This window comes from Gasterosteus aculeatus, chromosome 13, assembly GCF_964276395.1.
Source record: "Gasterosteus aculeatus chromosome 13, fGasAcu3.hap1.1, whole genome shotgun sequence".
In the NCBI taxonomy this organism is placed as follows: Eukaryota; Metazoa; Chordata; class Actinopteri; order Perciformes; family Gasterosteidae; genus Gasterosteus; species Gasterosteus aculeatus.
Genome location: NC_135701.1, coordinates 21691209 through 21712467, shown reverse-complemented (window position 1 = coordinate 21712467; position 21259 = coordinate 21691209). Strand labels below are relative to the sequence as shown.

The window sequence follows — 21259 nt, the reverse complement described above, 5'->3', positions numbered from 1 at the left end:
CATGAGTGTGTGCCAAATAAAAAACACGTCTCCATGGAAACCTGGCCGGCCCAAGAGTAAAAAAAAGAAAGCTGCCACAGCATCATGTGGAGTCGCTGCAGTGGGATATCATATCATATCGTATCATATATTATATCATATCATATTATATCATATCGTTACATATATCATATCATATTATATCGTATCATATATTGTATCATATCATATCATATCATATCGTATCATATATCATATCGTATCATATATTATATCATATCGTATCATATCATATCGTATCATATCATATCATATCGTATCATATATCGTATCATATATCGTTACATATATCATATTGTATCATATCATATATCATATCGTATCCTATTATATCATATTATATCGTATCATATCGTATCATATATATTGTATCGTATCATATCATATCGTTACATATCATATTGTATCATATCATATTATATCATATATCGTATCATATATCATATCATACCGTATCATATTATATCATAGCATATCGTTACATATCATATATAGTATCATATCATATATAGTATATCATTTATCGTATCATATCATATATCGTATCATATCATATATAGTATATCATATATCGTATCATATCATATATAGTATATCATTTATCGTATCATATCATATATAGTATATCATTTATCGTATCATATCATATATCGTATCATATCATATATAGTATATCATATATCGTATCATATCATATATCATCATATATCATATCATATATCGTATTGTATCGTATCGTATCGTATCATATAATATCATATATCGTATCGTATCATATCATATATCATCATATATCATATTATATATCGTATCGTATCGTATCATATAATATCATATATCGTATTGTATCATATTGCTCCTCATGCTGAGATGAAGGCAGCTGTGACACTTTGTGGCATTCTGTTTCACAATGAAAGATATCTCACTAAACTCCGCTTTCTGTCGCATCTCGCACAGCAATTCAAAGTATAAAAGGGTTGAAACGTGTCATGGAAACTGTCACAAAGATCCTATAAAGCTTCATGTGAGTCAAGAGGAACATTTCAAACTATTTGAGTGTTGTCTTTTCCAGGACGCTGGCAAGTGCAGGAAAGGAGCTGAAAGATAACTTCCTGAGAGCGCTGGCAGAGCGCGAGGAGGCCAACCGCAGCGGGAGAATGACTGTGAGTACATTATCGCGCCACTCGCATCGCTGCGTAATGGGATTCCCCCCAAATATCTCTGCAATTCCATTAGGATGGGAACAGAATCCGTACTGTCAAGTTGGGTGGAAATGATCCACCCCACCCCCCCCTCCCCCTCCCCAAATACCACGGGAGCCAGCTGCCCGGCCCTCTCCCAGCCATAAAACCCCATTTACCAAACTCCGGTTACCTCGTCCCAGGTGTGCCTTTTTACATTGTGCATCCCCCAGAGCATTTCTAAAGGGGCCTCACCTGGGGAGAAGCCTGGGGGGGAGGGGGAGGGGGGGGTACCCAATCTATTCCACTCTGTACTAAACCACATTGTTAATGCGTGTTCATCTTAAAACAACAGACGCTTCAACTGAAACACAAACTTTATTTCAATCGTCACATCCGTCAGATGTGACCTCTGCATTCAGCCCCTTTCAAAGAGCAAAGTAAGAAAAGAGGCTGTGCATGTGACTAGTGTAGAGGGGGGGGGGCACCTCGTCTTCGTACGCGACGAGTAAAACTGACGTCCTACGTTTGGTGCACCTGGTTGCCATGGAGATGCCTGGCCATGGACACATCTGCCCACGGACGGAGGCGGCCTGCTTGATTAAGCTTTGTTTTTTACGGCAGGCATTACTTTTGACACGGCGCTGCGTCCCTGCTGGCGGCGCGTGACGGATGGAATGCTGCTCTGCAGGGAGCGCGAGTGTTGATGGACTCCAACCGACCGACTTCCAAGACGCCGGCGTTTGGTTTGACCTCCGCGTACCTGCCCCTGTGGGCTGTGCAATTATGAGATCACATGGAGTGCACGGGGGGGGGGGGGGGGGGGGGGTAGAGGTAGCAACACCAGAAGTCCCCCCGCTGGATGCCCCCCCCTCCTCCTTTGCCTGGGCCCTTCATAACTTAAACCATTTGAGAGACGCAGCTTCATGAACCTCCAGTGACGGATTAAGTGGTTTAAAGTATCTCCACGAACAAAAACAAGCAAACTCTCCTGTTGTGTCTTAACTTGCTGACGTGGTAATTTCCCCGTAGCGAGTTCCCTCAAACGTCGGATCAGGAACATGTTTGTTTTCCTTTGAGAGCTCCGTGTAGAACGGAGCCCACGTTGCTTTGTGCTCTTTGAGCCTCTCACAGGTTCTTGATTGACCTCAAACATGTGTACCTGTGCACATCCAAACATGCGTCTGCTGCTTTTCATGAACTGACATTCATACTCTCCTGTATGTGAGCTTTTTATGCACTTTACTGGTATTTATGCACACGTTACAAATGGCCCAATGGTCCTTCCCTCCGCTCTCTGTTGCACCTCCTCCCTCGAGAAAGTTAATCTCCGATAGCTTTCAGTAATAAGACCACCCAACGGGGTCTTTTCTCTTTCCTTTTTAAACACCTTCCACTCGCCTCCTCGTCCCTCATTTCTCCTGTCGGATGTGTCCTGTATCAGGAACCCGGTGGACGGTTTCATTGAAGTAAGGTGTTGCCGTATTAGAGTCATCAGCTGTAAATAACTACATTTTTGTCATGTAATTAGCATTCGAATGTCCACTTTTTGAGTGAAAACAATCGCATTGTGCTTCATCTTCACCAGATTCTGTAATACTTTATATAGACACTGAATTACAGTTTCAGGGTTCAGAGAAATGTACAGATGCCAATAGACAAATGAGTCGTTTTGAGGGCAATATAACCCACATCTCTAAGAAAGCCAGTGAATGTTAGATGTATTGTTAGCTGTATCCCCCCCCGAAGGGACATTTCAGTCATTCTATCGTGCATGTTTTAAAAGACCCAACGATCAGATAAGACGACAATCAGATAACAATCCTTTCCTCCCTCTATTTGCATTCTGCATTGTACTTTTTTTTTGTTTGCCCAATTAGTTTTATTTTACTTTAAAGTCTTACAGTCTTTGTCCCGTGCGTCTCAAGTGTCCCCCTCCCCCTTTATTATCACAAGGCTTTGTCACTGTGCTGAAGGAAGGTCCCCCGGTCTCCGGGCGTGGACGGACGAGGGAGGGACACCGCTTGTAGAAGTTATTGACTCGCGTCTCAACGGGACGACCCGCTCCCTCTCGTCTCTCCTTTCAAGTCGGGTTTGAAATTACACCTGTCGCCTGCTACACTTCTTCCGTCCCGCCCGGTGACGGCGTCACACAGGATTGATAGCCGGCGTGGCTCCTGATGAGCAGACCCCCCCCCCCCCCCCCCACCTATAGCCATAATGCAAATAAACACAGTGAGGCCTGTTTGCATGCAAGATGCTGCCCAGCTGTGATCAGCTCAACCTGCAGCGCTCTCATTGTGCTTCCTCGTCCTCGGCCTGTTGCGTAAAGCCGCCCCGCTGCCAGAAGTCACGCAGGAACAAAAGCTGCACCTGGGCCGCTGTGGCTTTATTTGAACTGGGTAAGGAGTTACGCTTTTTTTTTATCAATTCCAGGTCACACCTGCACAGGACGCCCGAGGGGTGTCCATTGTCGGGAGGTTCACGTGTGAATCTGAACCACCCGCTCTGCTCCCTGTTTGTTCAATTAGGCGTTGGACTGATGAACCTGCGCGGCCACGAGCAGCTGTGCGCGAAGGACTAACGGGCCGACGTGTTTAGCGTTTATTGAGGTTTGAAATCAAATTGAAACAGTCAGAATCTGTTTAAAAAGGGCTCTGCGGTGTCAAGATGTCCACGCAGTCTCACCTTCCACCAGATTTCACTAATCCGTGCGCCTGTTTTTGATCCCACTAAAAATAGTTGTTAATTATTTAAATGAGTGGAACACAAAGCACGAGCGTGCAAAGAACGCAAGATGTCAGAATATAACTTTACTGACAAATCCCCCAATGAAATCTGGTGTGTTTTAGTTTAATTATCTTTTTATTTGAATAAAAGATGAATCCGTTCAGTGAATGCACCATTTCATTAACAGTGAATTACCCATGATGCATTGCAAAGGAATGACATGACAGACAGGATGACTGATGACGATGCGTTTCACCTCCATCAAATGCTGTTGACCGAAGAACATAATGAACCCTGAAAGTAAATATTCACTCCCCTCGAGCAGCAAATAAATGTGTTTCTCATTGTGTCGGTGCAGCCGATCACTCACCCGCTAACAAGAGGAACGTCACTGAAACAATGAGAGTGAGTCGGTACAGAAGTCCGTTCGCTGCGTCAACCCGAAAACTGTTCACAAACACTTTGACACGAGAAAGATCGAGCGCGAAACATTCAGCGAATACAATGTGAGAAGTTTCTATCATAAAAAACATGAGAATGTATGTATAAAAATGTAAAAGGGTCCTTTTTGTTCCGTTAGCATCCTGTTTCTTGCAAATTCATCATCAACCCCTGAGGATCCGCCTCAGGTTTCTCGCTAAAAACTACATTTTACAAGATTGCATTTGAACACATCATGATGACGAAGGTTTGACTTCGCTCATTATTCATTTCTACCGGAAAGCAGCGTCTGCTGTTGGTGGTCCACCTGCTGCTAATAAGCTAATAAGCTAACGGTAGTTGTGCTAACTGAAGTACACACGTGTGGTATTTCAAATATATTTATAACTCTGTCGCGATAATTGCCGACTGCTAAAAGTTAAATTGGCCAAGAATTAACATTAGAGAACATGCGCATATCACCGTGTACCTCTTTAAAACATGTATGTTATGTTGGAAACGGGGACAACAATGATTTTACATCATCAGACACGTAGCTGAATAAATGTCATTTTAGATGAAAACATGAATAAATCCTCACCAGCTGTTTCCCTCCTTCTTAAGCCAGTTTGTGTAAAGTCGTGTGACGGTTTCAGAGGTGATTTTCGGCCTCCCACCCGTTGGCTTGTGGAATTCCGCTGGTCGGCCTGCGCGGCGCGTCTCATGCCCGGAGGGGACAGCCGGCATAAAGGAAGTGTTTGTCTTTGGTCTGTGGAGCCAGCGAGTTGTGTATTGATAAGCCCCCGTCGCTATAGATAATAAGGTGGTCAGTCATGCAGCCCAGAGATCAAGTATAGCATTGAAATTAAAGAAGAATTCCCAGCGCTATTGCGTTACAGCCCGCGTGTGTGTGTGTGTGTGTGTGTGTGTGTGTGTGTGTCCCGGCTGTCCCTTTTGTCCTCGTCATGGGCAGTAAAGAAAACAATGGCAAGTTTGATTTCAAAGCAGCAGGACCAAGGTGGACGGCCTTTAGAGAGTCCTGCAGGGCTATCGGATGACCTTGACTTGAATGGTGTCACAGAGGTGGGGAGGGTTGTGGAGGGGTGAGGGGGGTTGGGGAGGGTTGTGGGGAGGGGGGAGGAGGGTTGTGAAGGGGTGGGGAGGGTTGTGAAGGGTTGTGGAGGGGTGAGGAGGGGTGAGGAGGGTTGTGAAGGGGTGGGGAGGGTTGTGGAGGGTTGTGGGGAGGGGTGAGGAGGGTTGTGAAAGGGTGGGGAGGGTTGTGGAGGGGTGAGGAGGGGTGGGGAGGGTTGAGGAGGGGTGGGGAGGGTTGTGGAGGGTTGTGAAAGGGTGGGGAGGGTTGTGGAGGGTTGGGGAGGGTTGTGGAGGGTTGTAGAGGGTTGTGAAGGGGTGAGGAGGGGTGAGGAGGGTTGTGGAGGGTTGTGAAGGGGTGGGGAGGGTTGTGGAGGGTTGTGAAGGGGTGGGGAGGGTTGTGGAGGGGTGGGGAGGGTTGTGGAGGGTTGTGAAGGGGTGGGGAGGGTTGTGGAGGGTTGTGGAGGGTTGTGAAGGGGTGGGGAGGGTTGTGGAGGGGTGGGGAGGGTTGAGGAGGGTTGTGGAGGGTTGTGAAGGGGTGGGGAGGGTTGTGGAGGGGTGGGGAGGGTTGAGGAGGGTTGTGGAGGGTTGTGAAGGGGTGGGGAGGGTTGTGGAGGGGTGGGGAGGGTTGAGGAGGGTTGTGGAGGGTTGTGAAGGGGTGGGGAGGGTTGTGGAGGGTTGTGAAGGGGTGGGGAGGGTTGTGGAGGGGTGGGGAGGGGTGAGGAGGGTTGTGGAGGGTTGTGAAGGGGTGGGGAGGGTTGTGGAGGGTTGTGAAGGGGTGGGGAGGGTTGTGGAGGGGTGGGGAGGGGTGAGGAGGGTTGTGGAGGGTTGTGAAGGGGTGGGGAGGGTTGTGGAGGGTTGTGAAGGGGTGGGGAGGGTTGAGGAGGGTTGTAGAGGGTTGTGAAGGGGTGAGGAGGGGTGAGGAGGGTTGTGGAGGGTTGTGAAGGGGTGGGGAGGGTTGTGGAGGGTTGTGAAGGGGTGGGGAGGGTTGTGGAGGGGTGGGGAGGGGTGAGGAGGGTTGTGGAGGGTTGTGAAGGGGTGGGGAGGGTTGTGGAGGGTTGTGAAGGGGTGGGGAGGGTTGTGGAGGGGTGGGGAGGGGTGAGGAGGGTTGTGGAGGGTTGTGAAGGGGTGGGGAGGGTTGTGGAGGGTTGTGAAGGGGTGGGGAGGGTTGAGGAGGGTTGTAGAGGGTTGTGAAGGGGTGAGGAGGGGTGAGGAGGGTTGTGGAGGGTTGTGAAGGGGTGAGGAGGGGTGGGGAGGGGTGAGGAGGGGTGAGGAAGGTTGTGAAGGGGTGAGGAGGGGTGAGGAGTGCGGCCCCACTGTGTGACCATCTATCAAGTGAAAAAAGAAAAGAAAGGGACTTTTCTTTGTCTGGAGGAGCCAGTGTGATATCTGAGACACCTGATCGCCATCTGTGTTTCTTCTCTAAAGTTGCACCTGACACAGAACAACGTACATCCTAAAATGACCCTGTTATATTAGCTCTTGATTCATGTGACCCCCTCGTAAAGCTTTAGTCTCGAGCGTAACATTTAACTTTGAAATATTCATTTTGGCTGATAACAAGACGCAGATTTGTGTCTTTGTCTATAAAAAGAAAGTGGTGATGTGTTCACCCCCCCCCCCGGGTGGATGCAGGGCGGATAAAATGTTTGCTTATCCGTGAACTCAAACAGCACATATCCCAGAATGCAACGGGGCACCGTCGGACTCACCCGCTTGCCAATGCCAATGAAGTATTTCTTCAGCCCCCCCCCACGCCCGGGAACAGCTGCTGCTGTCCAGAGACGTCGCCCCCAAAAATGTGGCCCCCTGCACCACTTTCAGGGCGAATGAAAAAGGATACACTTCATCTAATCCCTGTCTTTTTTTCTCAATGCATGTTGGGAAAACATCAGCGGCAAAACATCCGCCCACAACCGAGATGGGGAATCCTGTTGAGGCTGTTTGGGACGGAGTGTTTTGCACTGAGCAGAGGCCCCGCGGGAGTCTGGGTAAACCGCCATCGCTCGCCGTCTCTGTCATGAGTGAACACAGTGCGAGGTTTATTGGGGAGCAGATTACTGAAAGGGATCACTTGGTTTTCTTTTAGTATTAATGCCGTCCTCCTTCATCTGCGCACACTTCCCACATCTCCTCAATCACAGGAGCGCCGCTGGACTCGAACCGCCTGGAACCAAAGGACGTCACGTCCGTGCGGTCGCTTGAGGCTTTTAGTTGAGTCACAACGTAGGAGGTCAGGACGGGGCGACTCGGCCTCCCGGGTCGATACACGCGTCACGGTTGTTGCCGCCATCGTCCTTTTTGTCGTATGAACGTGTCTGTTTTTAAAGGACGACATGCGTGTAACAGCTTCAAATGTAAGCGTGTAAGACTTGAGTAACAATGAGTAGCTTTTTGTGAGATATCAAACAGACACGTTGTGATACTCACTAATTGTGATAGTCATTAACTAGCGTTAGCACGCCTATGCTATGCCTATGCTACGCCTATGCTATGCCTATACCACGCCTATGCTATGCCTATGCTACGCCTATGCTACGCCTATGCCACGCCTATGCTATGCCTATGCTACGCCTATACCACGCCTATACCACGCCTATGCTACGCCTATACCACGCCTATGCTATGCCTATACCACGCCTATGCTATGCCTATGCTACGCCTATACCACGCCTATGCTATGCCTATACCACGCCTATGCTATGCCTATACCACGCCTATGCGACGCCTATGCTATGCCTATGCTACGCCTATACCACGCCTATGCTATGCCTATGCTACGCCTATACCACACCTATGCTATGCCTATACCACACCTATGCTATGCCTATGCTACGCCTATACCACACCTATGCTATGCCTATGCTACGCCGATGCTACGCCTATGCTATGCCTATACCACGCCTATGCTATGCCTATGCCACGCCTATGCTGCGCCTATGCTATGCCTATACCACACCTATGCTATGCCTATGCTACGCCTATACCACACCTATGCTATGCCTATGCTACGCCGATGCTACGCCTATGCTATGCCTATACCACGCCTATGCTACGCCTATGCTACGCCTATGCTACGCTTGCTACTGAATGTTTCCACCGCTGCTTTTCCTTTTTAAGGGCTGTAACAGTGATCTGTGGGTTTCGGGGCTTTTGTTTTGAAGGGCGCAGCACTTCTCCCTGTCGGAGGAGAGACGCACGCGAGCCTGAAATCTCCCGTTGCCGTAATCCATCATTATTTACCGCCGTGTTGTCTTTTGCATTCCTTTCATGTGACTTTTCATGGACTCTTTCCATCCGACTCCCGTGTGCATGCGCCTGTCCCGTGTTGGGGAGGATAGAGCGTCAGTGTTAAAACGCTACCTGAAGGATTCTGGCTTCTCCCTGGGGGAATGTGCACCTGCCACGTGCAGCCGCAAAATCAACACGCTCTGAAACGCCTGACATACCTTTTTAAATCAGCGGATCTGATTTCTTTGAATCCGTTTGCGGACTCACGCAGTGCAAAGACAAAATACAAAATACTTTATTCTTCTGCGTCCCATTCTCCTTACATCATCCCCTCGGACCTCCCCCACCAAAACAGTGATTAGATCGTTCCAGTTTGTGTCTGGGCCCGACTCCGGGTCGGGGGAGGCGCTCGTGAGACGGATCCGGTCTGTGAGGCTGCAGGTGCTGCGTTCGCGTGCGAGCTTCGTCCTCCACGCCGTTTGTATCCCGTCTGTTCTGAAAGGATATGATACACGTCTGAAGGAGGACGGAGCACAAGGCTTCACCTCCTTTAGAGCCGCCGTCGGCTCCATGCATTTCGTAACGCTCGGGTAACGGTGCAGGTTGTGCGTTATTTGTATTAGTCGGCGTTGTTCCCTTTAAGAACGCTCTCATCAGGACCGTTTGTCTTTTCACGCTTATCGAATCAAATGAACACAATTCCAGCCGGACGCGAACATCAAGTCGAGACAGCGCAGCTAATCTGTGGAAGGACGTCCCGACGACAACCAAGCCAACAACTAAACTGCATTGCACGGCCAATAGGAACCCATCAAACGTGTCCCCCCGTCCTCCTGAAGCGGAGCTTTATTGCTGGGATCAGCCTGTGAAACCGTCCCTTGCACTCGTGCAGAAGCTTTGGCGTATTCCTAAAGCTCCGCCGAGGTTACGCGGTTTGGCCAACAAGGTGTAGCCGGGGCAGCGGCGGGACGGATCCATTTATGGTCAAAAACACACTGATCCCCCCCCAATCTGGGAATTCAGCTAATGCTTATCCGCTCCCGGCAACATATGGAGCACATTCTTTGTTTCACCGGCGCACACCGGCTGTGTGTTATTCCACCTGAGTAAATACTGGATGGCATCTCTCCCGCTCAGAGCAGCGTCCTCCCGAGGCCTCCCTCTCTCTCTCTCTCTCTCTCTCTCTCTCTCTCTCTCTCTCTCTCTCTCTCTCTCTCTCTCTCTCTCTCTCTCTCTCTTTGGCCCAATAACAGCCCCGCCAGCGGCCATCCACCGGAGCCGGCCCAGGACTCCGCGTTGCGGACGGGTGTTCCTGAGGGACCGGCTGCTATTGATGGACAGCTTCTCATCGGGTCCTGGTTCCCGACCGGCCGTCCCACCGAGGGAGCCGAAGGTTCGAGCTCACGGGCTTTCTAAAACCTGCACAGGCCACATGCTCAGCATATTTCCATGTCGTCGTAATGCTTATTAACACGCGTACGAGGTCCTTGCCAGAGACGGTTGTTGAATCGATTAGCGAATAATCCAAGTACCAAAAACACGAATTGTATCACGAATGAGGAAGAATAAGACCCGCAAAAAGACTTTTTCATGTTATCAAATTCTATAATGTATCACATATGCATGTTGAAACTGATTAAGCTTTAAAGACCTGTTTGTATTTAAACAAGAGTGAAAGAGTCCACGCCCATGTTTGTCAGAGAAGCAATATGTAACCTATTTATCTCCTGTCAGATAGGGAGGTGGACGACCTGTTTGTCATGTGTTTCGAATGCTACGACGTGCAATGACGTAATGTGCAGGTCCATTGAGGCACAGCTTTTCTATTTTACATGCGCTGTGTTGCATTTCCAGAGGTGTTCATACAGGTTCAAATATTTAATTTATTTATTTAGGTAACAGGTATTTTAATCCAGGTCAGTTGATTTTTTAAATTTTTGTTTAAATTATTCGACTCCTTTAATTTTCATTTTAAAAGCAGCTTATTAACGTTATTTTAAAATGCATTTCATCGATTCTTCTTCTCCCTCTGGCCACGATAAACCGCGCGTTGTTGGCCTTCGTGCACGTAGTTGAGCGCACACGCGCAGTGTCAAAAGGAGCTAATATTCCATTAGCCGGCAGGCTAACACTCATTAAAAGGATGATAAAAGCTTTGGGTTCTCTCTCAGCTCATCTCATTTCACGATGTATCATTAAACAGGCAAGATGTTGACTCACTTCATGTTCAAAACATACACAAAAGTCTTTCTGAGAGAGAGAGGGAGAGAAATAACCCTTCACATCACTTTTATTTTGAAATTTGAAGTCCAGCACAGAAAACCACCGGTCTCCCAAATGGCTGAACGGTTCATGTTTATTACCGGAGCTTACCGCTGCACATTTTTTTGTCCGCGTTCCAAATCACACACACGTATCCAAACTAACATTTGCCCACCGCCACCACGGCGGCGGGCCAGAACCTCACCTGCTGCTCCAGCTGTTTACCTCAGGTACCCACCAAAGTGCAGCCGCTGCAGCAGATTAGAGCCCGATGATCCTGACCGTGCACCACTTCCAGCTCCGCCGTATTTATCAGACTCTCCAGCCGCCATCTGGCCCGGCTGATATCGCCGTGGTGGGCTGGTCGTGACGTGGATCCCCCCCCGTTTATCTTCCCCCCCCCCCGCCACAAAGAAAACAAAACCCATCTAGTGTGATAGCAGGCGGCAGAGAGCAGGAAGAGGGTGAAGAAGAAGATAGACGTGTGTGCACTGGCAGACGTGCAGCGCTGCTCCTGTTGCTTTGGACAATGCGAGTGTTGTCTTAAAGCCCCCCCCCCCGCACCCCCCCCCCAGAGCCACGGAAAAGGATCAAACGCAATCACGGTCCCTATTATTCTTTTGCTCCTGCAGGCTGAACTGAAGTGCAAAAACACTGTGAATTCCTCGTGCTGCAGTGTGACAGCCGGCCGACTGCAGGAGCCTCACGGCAGGTCAGGGGGGGGGGGGGGGGGGGGGTGGCTGCAGGCCAACTAAAACAGAATCATGTTTGAACACCTATTTCCACTGGGAAGGGGGGGGGGGCTTTAATCGGGATCCTTAAACAGGCGAGTCTTTGAGAGAGACGGCGCTCTGCAACATCTATCTGATGCCTCAGAGGGCGGCGCTGGCTTGTGTCTTTGATCCCACTTCTTCTCTTTGGACTTATCTCACAGACACACACACACACACACACACACACTGACCTCTCCCTGGAGCGGTGACAAGGGTTCTGCCCCACGACGCGCAAAGGGGCAACAACATCTGACCCGGCGGCGTTCCCCTGGCGAGCAGGCCCGGAGCCCCGCAGCAGGCCCCTCCCCCCCCGGCAGAGGTCACGCCTGAGTGCTTTGGAATAATGCCGACGGGAGCCCGGCCGGACTGGACCACCCCCCGCCCCCCCCCCATCCCGCGGCGTCCGACTCTAACCGGCGTGCACGCCGTGACGTCGGTGGAAACGATCCGGGCGAAGGTTCCGTGATGACGTGCAGGCGATGCTCCTGCACCCGGAGGACGGTACCGTGTCACACGCTAGTTACATGCGTGCGTTTAATAAAATATAGAATACGCGGTGAAACAAATGCAAAGCTGGTTTCACTGCCAGCTGATTCCAAGCTGCACTTCTAGAGAAAAAAAAGGGAATGAAGTCGTGGATGAAAGATCCGCAGCCTTGAGAATAAACCGAAGACGTCCCGGCGCGTCCCGACTCATCAGCAGCCAGAAGGACAACGGGAATATGGAGAATTCCTCTGCGTCATTAGGGGAGAGCAGGATTAGCAGAGGCTTCCTGTTTGCGAGGGGCTCGGGGGCGCCGGCCCCCCCGCCCGCCCGCCCGCGACGTCGGCATTAAAGGAAGACGAAAGGATACCTTAAGCAGGCCGGCCACGGGGGGCATGTTTCCTTTCCCGTGACACATTGAGCTGCCACTTAGCACATGGAGCAAGTCCCCCCCCCTCCTGTCCCTCCGGGGCCGACCGACGGATCGTAAACTGATACTAAAGAGGGAGCTCGCAAAGAGAAATTTACGATAATGGTTCGTCAAATGGCTTTCAAATTACACGGCGCCGAGGCGCTCTGCTTCGTGTCACAGAGGGGCGGCCATCTTTGAAGGAACACAGGTGGGGGGGCTGTTTGGTGAAAGCGCTCTGTGCCACTTGACCCCTTTATCGGCGGGCCGCGCTCCGGGGCTTTACGACCCCCCCCCCCCCCCTGTTCGTTGCAACTCGTCACTCAAATGTGACGGAATCCCACCAGTGGTCGTTTCTTAAACGTCTCGTTTTCCTCTTCTGGTTTTTGAACTGAACCCTCTTGGAGAACGTTCGCGTCGTCAGGCTTCAGCTGTCGGGTATCGTGTGCGTTGCGTGTTTAGATTCATAGATTTCGCCCCCCCCCCCCCCGTGTTTACCGTTCATAAGATAAACAAGTCAGCTGACTCTCTGAACACTGATTGGTTGAGGTTCTGAGGGGCCGGACAACGGAAATGTTTTGCTGGAACTTCAGTCCGTGTTGAGAGTGAGTTCATCCAGGCGTGTAGCGCTTTAAACACGGCTAATAACGGCTTCTCTAAATAAACACGCGCCGCTGCATGAAAAGGTGCCGAGGAAAACAGTCGCCTCGAAGTTGTGACCCGGAGGGGGGGGGGATAAGGGGGGGGATGAGGGGGGGGGATCAGCGGCTTAGAAAGCTGGAGAAGAGAACGGACAATGCTCAGGAGCTCCTTTTAATGAGTATCGAGGTGCCCTTGAGCAAGGCGCCCAAGCCCAGCTGCTCCAGTGGATCCGGGCGTCTGGCCGCGGAGGTCCGCTCTGCATCTGGCAGCTCTCTGGTTGACGGCAGATGGCTAGGATTCAAAAAATGAATGGAAGTAAATGCCGGGTGTTGAATGAAGTCATATTGATTTGATTTGAAATCAGATGTTTCCTCCCATGATTTGGATCATTCCTGCATTATGGGTTCCAAGCAAATAATGAGAAGAAAATAATGTCCATAAGTATGAGAATTGTGTCAGAAGGGGTGAATGTGAGATTGAATACATCTGAATTTACATCACTGAAATATTTTACCGGACCCTCCGTCGGAATTGAAGAGATCTAAATCTTCCTCTTTGAAGGTTAAAACTCAATTTTAACCAAATATTTCAAGTACTACGCTTTCTTCTTAGGGCTCTTATTCCGAACATTCAAATCCCTGATATTAACAAACTATTGGAATTGCTGAAATGTATTGCGCTTAACTCAAAATAACCTAAAATAAGGGTTTAGAAACGGCAGCACTATAAATTGACCTCGGTGCATGGAGGAACCTTCTCGCTCACTTTTGATGGCACCATAAAAATGAAAGGAGAAAGACCACAAACAGAATTGCATCAGCCGTCCAAACATTTTCCAATGTGTTTTGCGTTGGACGAGAGTTGAAATAAACCCCGGCTGTGGCTGCGACGGTTCCTCAGTCCCGTGAGCAGCTCACCGGTCCCGACCACCAAACGGCAGCCGGCTGCCTCCTTGAGATGGTTGGCATTCCTGCTACTTTCTCCGACATGTTTGGTCTGTAACGAACAGGCTTTGAAAGCTTCTGTCAACGGCCGAGGTGCCTAATAAGGGGGAAAGAGTTTGTCCCGGGTCAAAAGAATTAACCTCCAGTTGTGTGCGTGGCTAAAGTTGGATGAGAGTCAGACCAGGAGCACGATAGTCAGGTCTTTCAGGGTTTACTTTAGCTCACTCCCACTCTTAAAAACACACTTTGGTTAATTTTGCGCGGCCTTCTTGGTATGTGTAAAATGTCCTCTTGCCACCACACACCACCTCATTGTTCCCCACATAAGGACACTCAGCATACTTTCAGATTAGCTGAAACCGAGGCTTCGGGGTGTCGTGGCTCCACTACCAGGACGCGTTTGCCCGGTTGGCTTAGTGGTGTTACTCGCTGGCTTTTTTAAAGGGGCAGGCCACTAAAAATCCTTTGGGATATTTGAAATGGATCAACTTTTTATTTTGCGTTTCGATTGTATTATCATTTAGATGTCGTTTTTTGGTGAGAAGCTCCTCCTGTGAAGAACAGGAAGAAGTGGTGTTGAACATTTACTTCAGGAGAGAAAGTTTCAAAATGTGTCTCACACCTAAAACTGCACACGGCCTTTCTAAGAACGCCTGAAGAGGCGACTCGTCTGGCATCACGTTGACGTGTCGCACGTCCGTCAGCCCCATTCTCACCAACACATCATCCCGGCAGGTTGAGGGAATTTCCTCAAACATGAAACGAGCTTCATTGATGAAACTGTCCTTGACGAGCAATGACCTTCAGGCTCGTTCTCCAACCACCCAAAACAATGACCTCTTCACCTGACCATTCACCATAAAGACGGCAGACCAGGTCACATATCATTTATTTTGTTCTGGCTTTGATCAGATAAGTCCAATGTGCGTTTGGTCGTTTGAGTCCTGTACGCATCTGCCTTGAACAGCCCTAAACCATCACAGCACTTGAGGGGACTTTGTTTGCAGCTCAGCACCTCAAATTGAACAAAGGTCTGGGCTTTGATGTGCAGCAGTTGGGTTCTCTATAGGCATATCTCTTCTATTACCACATGCAGCTTTCCAAACATAGTCGTCTTTATCCTGAAGCCTATCTGCATCTTCAAAGACCTAATCACAACCTTCCTCTGCTGTGTTTATTTCGGGCTGCTCAACCTTTAATTACCAAAGTGGAGATCAATCTCCTGCAGGTCTTTCATTTGTTAGTGTTTGACCATCTAAATTATTATCTGCATTTAGGCACCAATAAAAACCATACCACATTTTTCAGAGGGAACACGGATGCAGATATAATTGGGGAACCAGCGTCCAGAAAGCGGCATTATAGGGGTCTATTAATGTCTGGAGCAAGTTTGGTCATATTCTCACCTAATTTGCTTCTTCAAATAGTTCTTTCAAAAAGAAATGCAACGTAATTACAGGGCATGTCCTTAAATCTCCTCATTTGAAGTTTGCAAATGACGTGGAGTAAGCAAAACTGACCCAGACCGTACAGTGTTGGTGCACAGTGAATTTGCATTGATTTAACACTCAACATAATAGCGCTTTGCAAGAATCTGCCTTTAACAAACATTTTCTATATCAACTGCATGAACAAACGTAATTGAATTTGGTGCAAACATGTCCCTTAAGCTGCACCCAGTCCGTGTGGCCCAGCAGTCATTTGTCCGTCTTAAGAGCTGATTGTGCTGTGTACACTTTCCCTTTCAAAGCCCTTACACCTGTGGCTTTGTCTGCCTGGGAATGTGGCCACAAATACAAGGCTCTTGATAACGCTGCACCTGTTTAATAAGTTATTTTAACCAGGGTAAACAGTAATCACGGGACAACTCATCATTATGCCATGGCCGGGGCTATTAAAGCGCTTAGTTTCAGTTCAAAGGCACAGAACTCTTTATACAGCTGCAAAAGCTCCAAAAAAACAATGTTTGTATTTGAAGTTGGACTAGGTAGGCTGCGAGTATTAGCGAGTATATACTGGTGAAAAGCCTTCGGACAGCTTTCAAAACAGACACATTATAGAGATCTTTTATGAAGAGAAAGGTCCAAACGGTTTGTTTTAAATCAGCCCTCCACGGTGTGTTTTTATATAAAAATACACCTGTGTAATCACGCAAAGTCATAGCTCAGGGCTCCTGCAGTCACATCCCCACTAACTCATGCAACGGGTTCAGCTGCAAAAAACAATGCAAGAAGATGCCGAGACGAGTAGATCGACGTCGTAAAGAGCTGAGGCTGCTTTAGTAATGTAAAGTTAGTAATGCTTTAGGCCTTTTCAGCCGACGCCGTTCATTACAGGCTGTGCTAGGCTTGTGTTAGAGTGTGTAACCTTCATCGTAGTACAGCGCTACCCTTTAGCTTAGTGTTTGTGCGGATACATGTTCCCACAACTTGGTCAAAGTTATTCTGGTACGAAAAAAAGATCCTCCTTGTAAATGTAGATGTACGTAATATAGCAGCTTTAGTGTCAAGGTGTGAAATGTAAAGTATAGACCTAAGATCTGACCTGACGACGCAGAAGGCATGAAATAAAGCCAGCTTCACTCACATCGCTTTCATATGCGATTTGGACTCTTAAAGCTTCATATATGTATATATATATACCGTAGCCCCAAAGTCCTAAAGCATTACATTCTTACATTTGGCGTTCAGCCGACATTCGGAGCCCGTTGCCCTGAATAAAAGGGTTGGCTTCAATTTAATTTGATGGACGCGTGGACCGTCGCAGGGGTCACGCCTGTGACCTTTTTAGGCGGTTGCCGTACGAGGCCACCGGGCCGACGGGCCGCCTCCCACATGACTCACTTATATTCGTAAATGTTAACACACTTAATCCAGTGGAAGTCTGTCATGTCACATGCAGTGTGTGGTTAGAAAAGGCTGGTTCTCATTACCTCATGGACTGGAATCAGGAATCAGTATTACATGAGTGTGTGTGTGTGTGCGTGTGTGTGTGCGTGGGTTGTTTACATGTGTGTGGTTCACGTGAGATTGGCTGCGCTGGGACTTCCCCCTCTGGTTGGAGCTAATCCCAGATTAATGCGCAGAGCAGCTGGCGATTAGCAAAGTGCTTGTTCACCTCGGGACCCTCAAAGCGGGCGTTGACGCCGCAGAGTGTCTCAGAAGACGGCTTTGGAATAACGCGCGGCGTACTCGCTTTGAGCAGGATGGCAATTGCATTATGTCTGCAAATGACGTTTTGGTAGATTTGCGAAGATCAGACTTATCTCCAAACGTTTCGGGGAGGAAATTGTGCCGCACCCAGTGACTTTGAAGTCTTGTCAGTTGGTTTAGGCTCCAACAGGAGAATAGGGAGTGAGCTGATGTGAGTGCTGGAGCACACTGGATTCATACTCATTGCAGAGCCAGTTTGGTTGATGTTTACGCTTGTTTTAAAAGCTGCTCGGGCGTCTTCGGACTGCATTGCTGCTTCGCTTCATTCAGAAACAACGATGCATTCGCTCTGTGCAAACAGGCGACTTGAGATCCGACGACGAGAGTTTAAATCTCTCTTTAAGTCAATTTCTTATCTACTGAAAATCCACAACGCTGGAAATTTCACTTACATGCAGTAGTAATGTTCTTAAAGTACTTTTTGTAATTAAAGTACTGTAGTTATGGTGCAAGTAGTATAATGGACTACTACTAGATAAGCACTATGGATCTCTGTAACATGAGGATCAGATGACAAAAGGTTGTTGGTGGTTTGCAATGGAATTTCTAACTGGAAATCTCCCGGCGTGTCTCCAGATCACCCAAATGGGAAGTCTTTTCACCCACAAGACGCTGGCGGTTCGGTCCGGTTTAGGCACCGGGAACTCGGCCTCCTCGTTGCCGCTGACATCCACGCGTCTTATATATCGGATTCTTCCCACGCGACGGCGCGTCATCCTGAACATCAGCCGTGTGTTTGGATTGTGGCAGGCAGAATCACGCCGGGCCTTTCCGAGCGTTTACTGTGTGGCTTCCCGTATCGGGGGATGCAAGATGTTGAGGAAATGACTTTTGAGAGTCGCTCATTTTTCCAGCTCCTTGCGGTCGGTCACGGACGTTGGTATTGTGGCCCTTTTTCGACGTCCTGCGGCAGCAACATTCGGATGGATGAGCGTGAACTCTGGTGTAAATAACACACTTCAATCAAACGGAGACGGGGGGGGGGGGGGGGGGGGTGGTGAATAGTTTAAAGATATTAGAAGAACCCAACCCATGTTCTTTTACCCCCCCCCCACTTCCACCACAGAGAGGTTGTCCATGCCGGCGCAGACACGCAGTCAGTATGAACCCGGGAAACACACACATATATAAATGATTTCATCTCCCCAATGTATCCAAGTGGGTGCTGTTACATCAGATTTAGATCAGGAAGTAACTGGAATACAGTCAAAATGCTCAGCCGCTCCTCTACATTACACAAACTGTTGCTCGACAGTTACTAAAAAAGGCTTTTTTAAATAAATGTTCATAATCTACTGGAAAGAATCTGTTCAAACATCCGGCTCAAGCAACAGGAAGGGAGTGCACGCTAGAATAAAGATGTTTGTGGCAGCTTTGTTCGAGCCCCCTTCAGTTTTGAGGGCACTGTGTGATAATGTGAAGCACTTAAAATAAAATGGCCCCACATTCCAAGCTTTTATTGTGAAATAAATGGTATTACCTAAAGGATACATTATATTCATATTCTTCTCATTTAACTCTGAAAATATGTTTTGGTAGAAACGCGACCTCCGAGATCAAACAGAATTCCCCCACGTAGTGTGACAGCCTTGTTCGCCGCCGTATCAGAAGGTTTCCATGGCGACCTCTAGTTTCAAGTCTTCTCCAGTGAACGCGGCGCTCTGGGGGGCGGAGATACCGCTTGATTGCCAGCTGCCCAGGTGTGCTTGGCTCCACCCTCTCCCGTGTCAAAAATGGCAACAAAATGAAGATGTCAAATATCACTTTGAAAAAAACAAAATGACCACGGACTGAAAAATTTAACCCAAGGCTTCGAATGGACAAGAAACTTTGGACTTCATTAAAACCACCTCATCCTTTGGCGCGTTGGATCCGCCCTCCTCTTCACACAGATGCACGAGGAATGAAATCCTCAACGCGGCTACGATTGCCGCACGGCCTCTTTGTTTCCCCCCCAAGAAAACACGGCAGCTTGGACTCCGACCAGCTGCCCGCTGGAAAACAAAGAGCAGGAAACCTCGGGCCCTTCGTGTCGGGCCTTCGCGGACCAGTTCTCAGGGACTCGGGTCTCAATAAAGAGCTTGCTTTACAAATCACACAAACCGGCGCCGGCTCGGCGCACCTGCAAAAGCACGTCTCCGTGTGCAAGCAACCCGCTGTTTGGCCACGTGTTCTTCTTTTGTGGTTTGAAGGACGATCGCCGCTCGTTTCAGCCAAGGAAATAATATCGGCGCGCTGTCAGCTTCAGCGCACACAAGAGAAGAAGAGACTTCACTGCTGATTCAGGCTCAGCGAGTACGGATGTGCATCTCTATTAAGATTAAACTGAAGAGGGACAGGATGTTGGTCACAAGACAAGTCTCCAATATTGTCTACATCTCTTTTTTTGTTATTATTAATTATTTATCCGACATGTTTGGTGTCTCACACATCCGTCTATTGTTGCTACGGGTGACGGATCGTCATATCTAAACCTTCTAGCTGTGAGATAGATGTTCATGTTGGATTGTCTTCAGTGTTGCTGCAAACCGTATTGTAGTTATTTATAAGCGAGTGAAGGGAGATTTAACTGCTCAGACGCGACCTCTCACTGCTGGTTGAGGTTCTTTGTTCTTGTTTATCACCGTGCTGTTGGATTCCGTTGTGCAGCAGAACCCGAGTGGACTCATGTGACCTCGGTGGACGACGTCCATCGCAAACTGGAGCCGTTTGAAAGCCTGGAGTGGTTTCCTCGTTTCTTCGCCTCGCCGCTTTCGGCTCGCGGGTAAACAACGGGCAATGTTTGACGTCTGCTGGCGCCGTCCTGCAGACCTGCACACTCTGATGCAACAGAAAAGGATTAAAGGACCCACATAGTAAATCACACCGTGATCCAATCATTCGCTCACTTTTGCGGACGAGCTTTCGCGAACTCCCCCGGCGAGGACGCCGCTCTGCCTCGCGTGTATTTTTGGGGGCGCCACTCGCAATCTTCTCTCCCCCGGTAATTTAAAAGCCATCGGAATGTGGAACGTGACCGTCGGCGCGGAGCGGAGGGAGGCGATAGGCCTCGCCCGGTCACTTTGAACGGCGTTCGACTGATTTCGCTTCTCGACCACATGCCCGCCGGACCCGCCTGCTATTCTCGACCCGTAATTCCTCCACGAATTCAGTTATGCGCCTAATTTACTGACGGGCGGGATGTTTGCATTTTCTTCTTCCTCTTGCAGGGAGAAGAAACCGTCGCCCCCTTTTCTCCCCCCGGTACCACTGCCCTGTAAGCGGCGCCACCTGTCAGGCGACGTGGAACCCGTGCCACCTGCCGGGGATTCCAAACCTTCAACTCTTCTTCAACTCCCGGCGATGCCTGGTTACTGTTTGCTCCACGTCTTTCTCTTCCGGTTTGGGCTTGAGGATAATGTGTTAGTTGTGTCTAGAAAAAGGTGGCTCTTTGAAGAAGGAACCGAGCTGCACAGCAGATGTTCCCCTGCTCTCCTCCAGTCTGTCGGCTTTGCATTCTTCAGTAAGATCTCCGCTCAGGAGAAAGAAGGTGGTGGTAGAAGCAACGAGTGAGATGATTGGACTTTAGTTCACGCTCCTTGTGTGTCGACATTGAAATGATCCGGAGTCGCTGGACGTGTTGTTTTTTAGGGAACGAGGCCGGTCGTGTTTTCACCTTCCCATCGCTGCTTCCCGCTGCGGCAGGAAGTTGCTCTGGCGCCGCTGCAGTAAGAGCACGCCGGGAATATGGAACTCTTCCCCCCCCCAGAGAGCCGCGGAGTCCGATGGGCACGTCCAACACGTCTCCAAAAGACGGCCGCGACTCCCCCGAGCCCAACCCACGCTGCTGCCCCCCCCCCGCATT

The 21259-nt window shown here is 49.1% G+C and overlaps 1 protein-coding gene across 2 annotated transcripts in view; it reads left to right on the top strand.

Annotated features, from left to right (window-relative positions):
- The window catches only part of cfap299 (cilia and flagella associated protein 299), a 44810-nt gene that overhangs the window by 10895 nt on the left and 12656 nt on the right, over nt 1-21259 (top strand). For both annotated transcript variants that reach the window (XM_078086326.1, XM_078086325.1), the window contains exon 3: nt 1112-1202. In XM_078086326.1, the coding sequence (XP_077942452.1) occupies nt 1112-1202 (91 nt within the window). The remainder of the gene's footprint in view (nt 1-1111; nt 1203-21259) is intronic.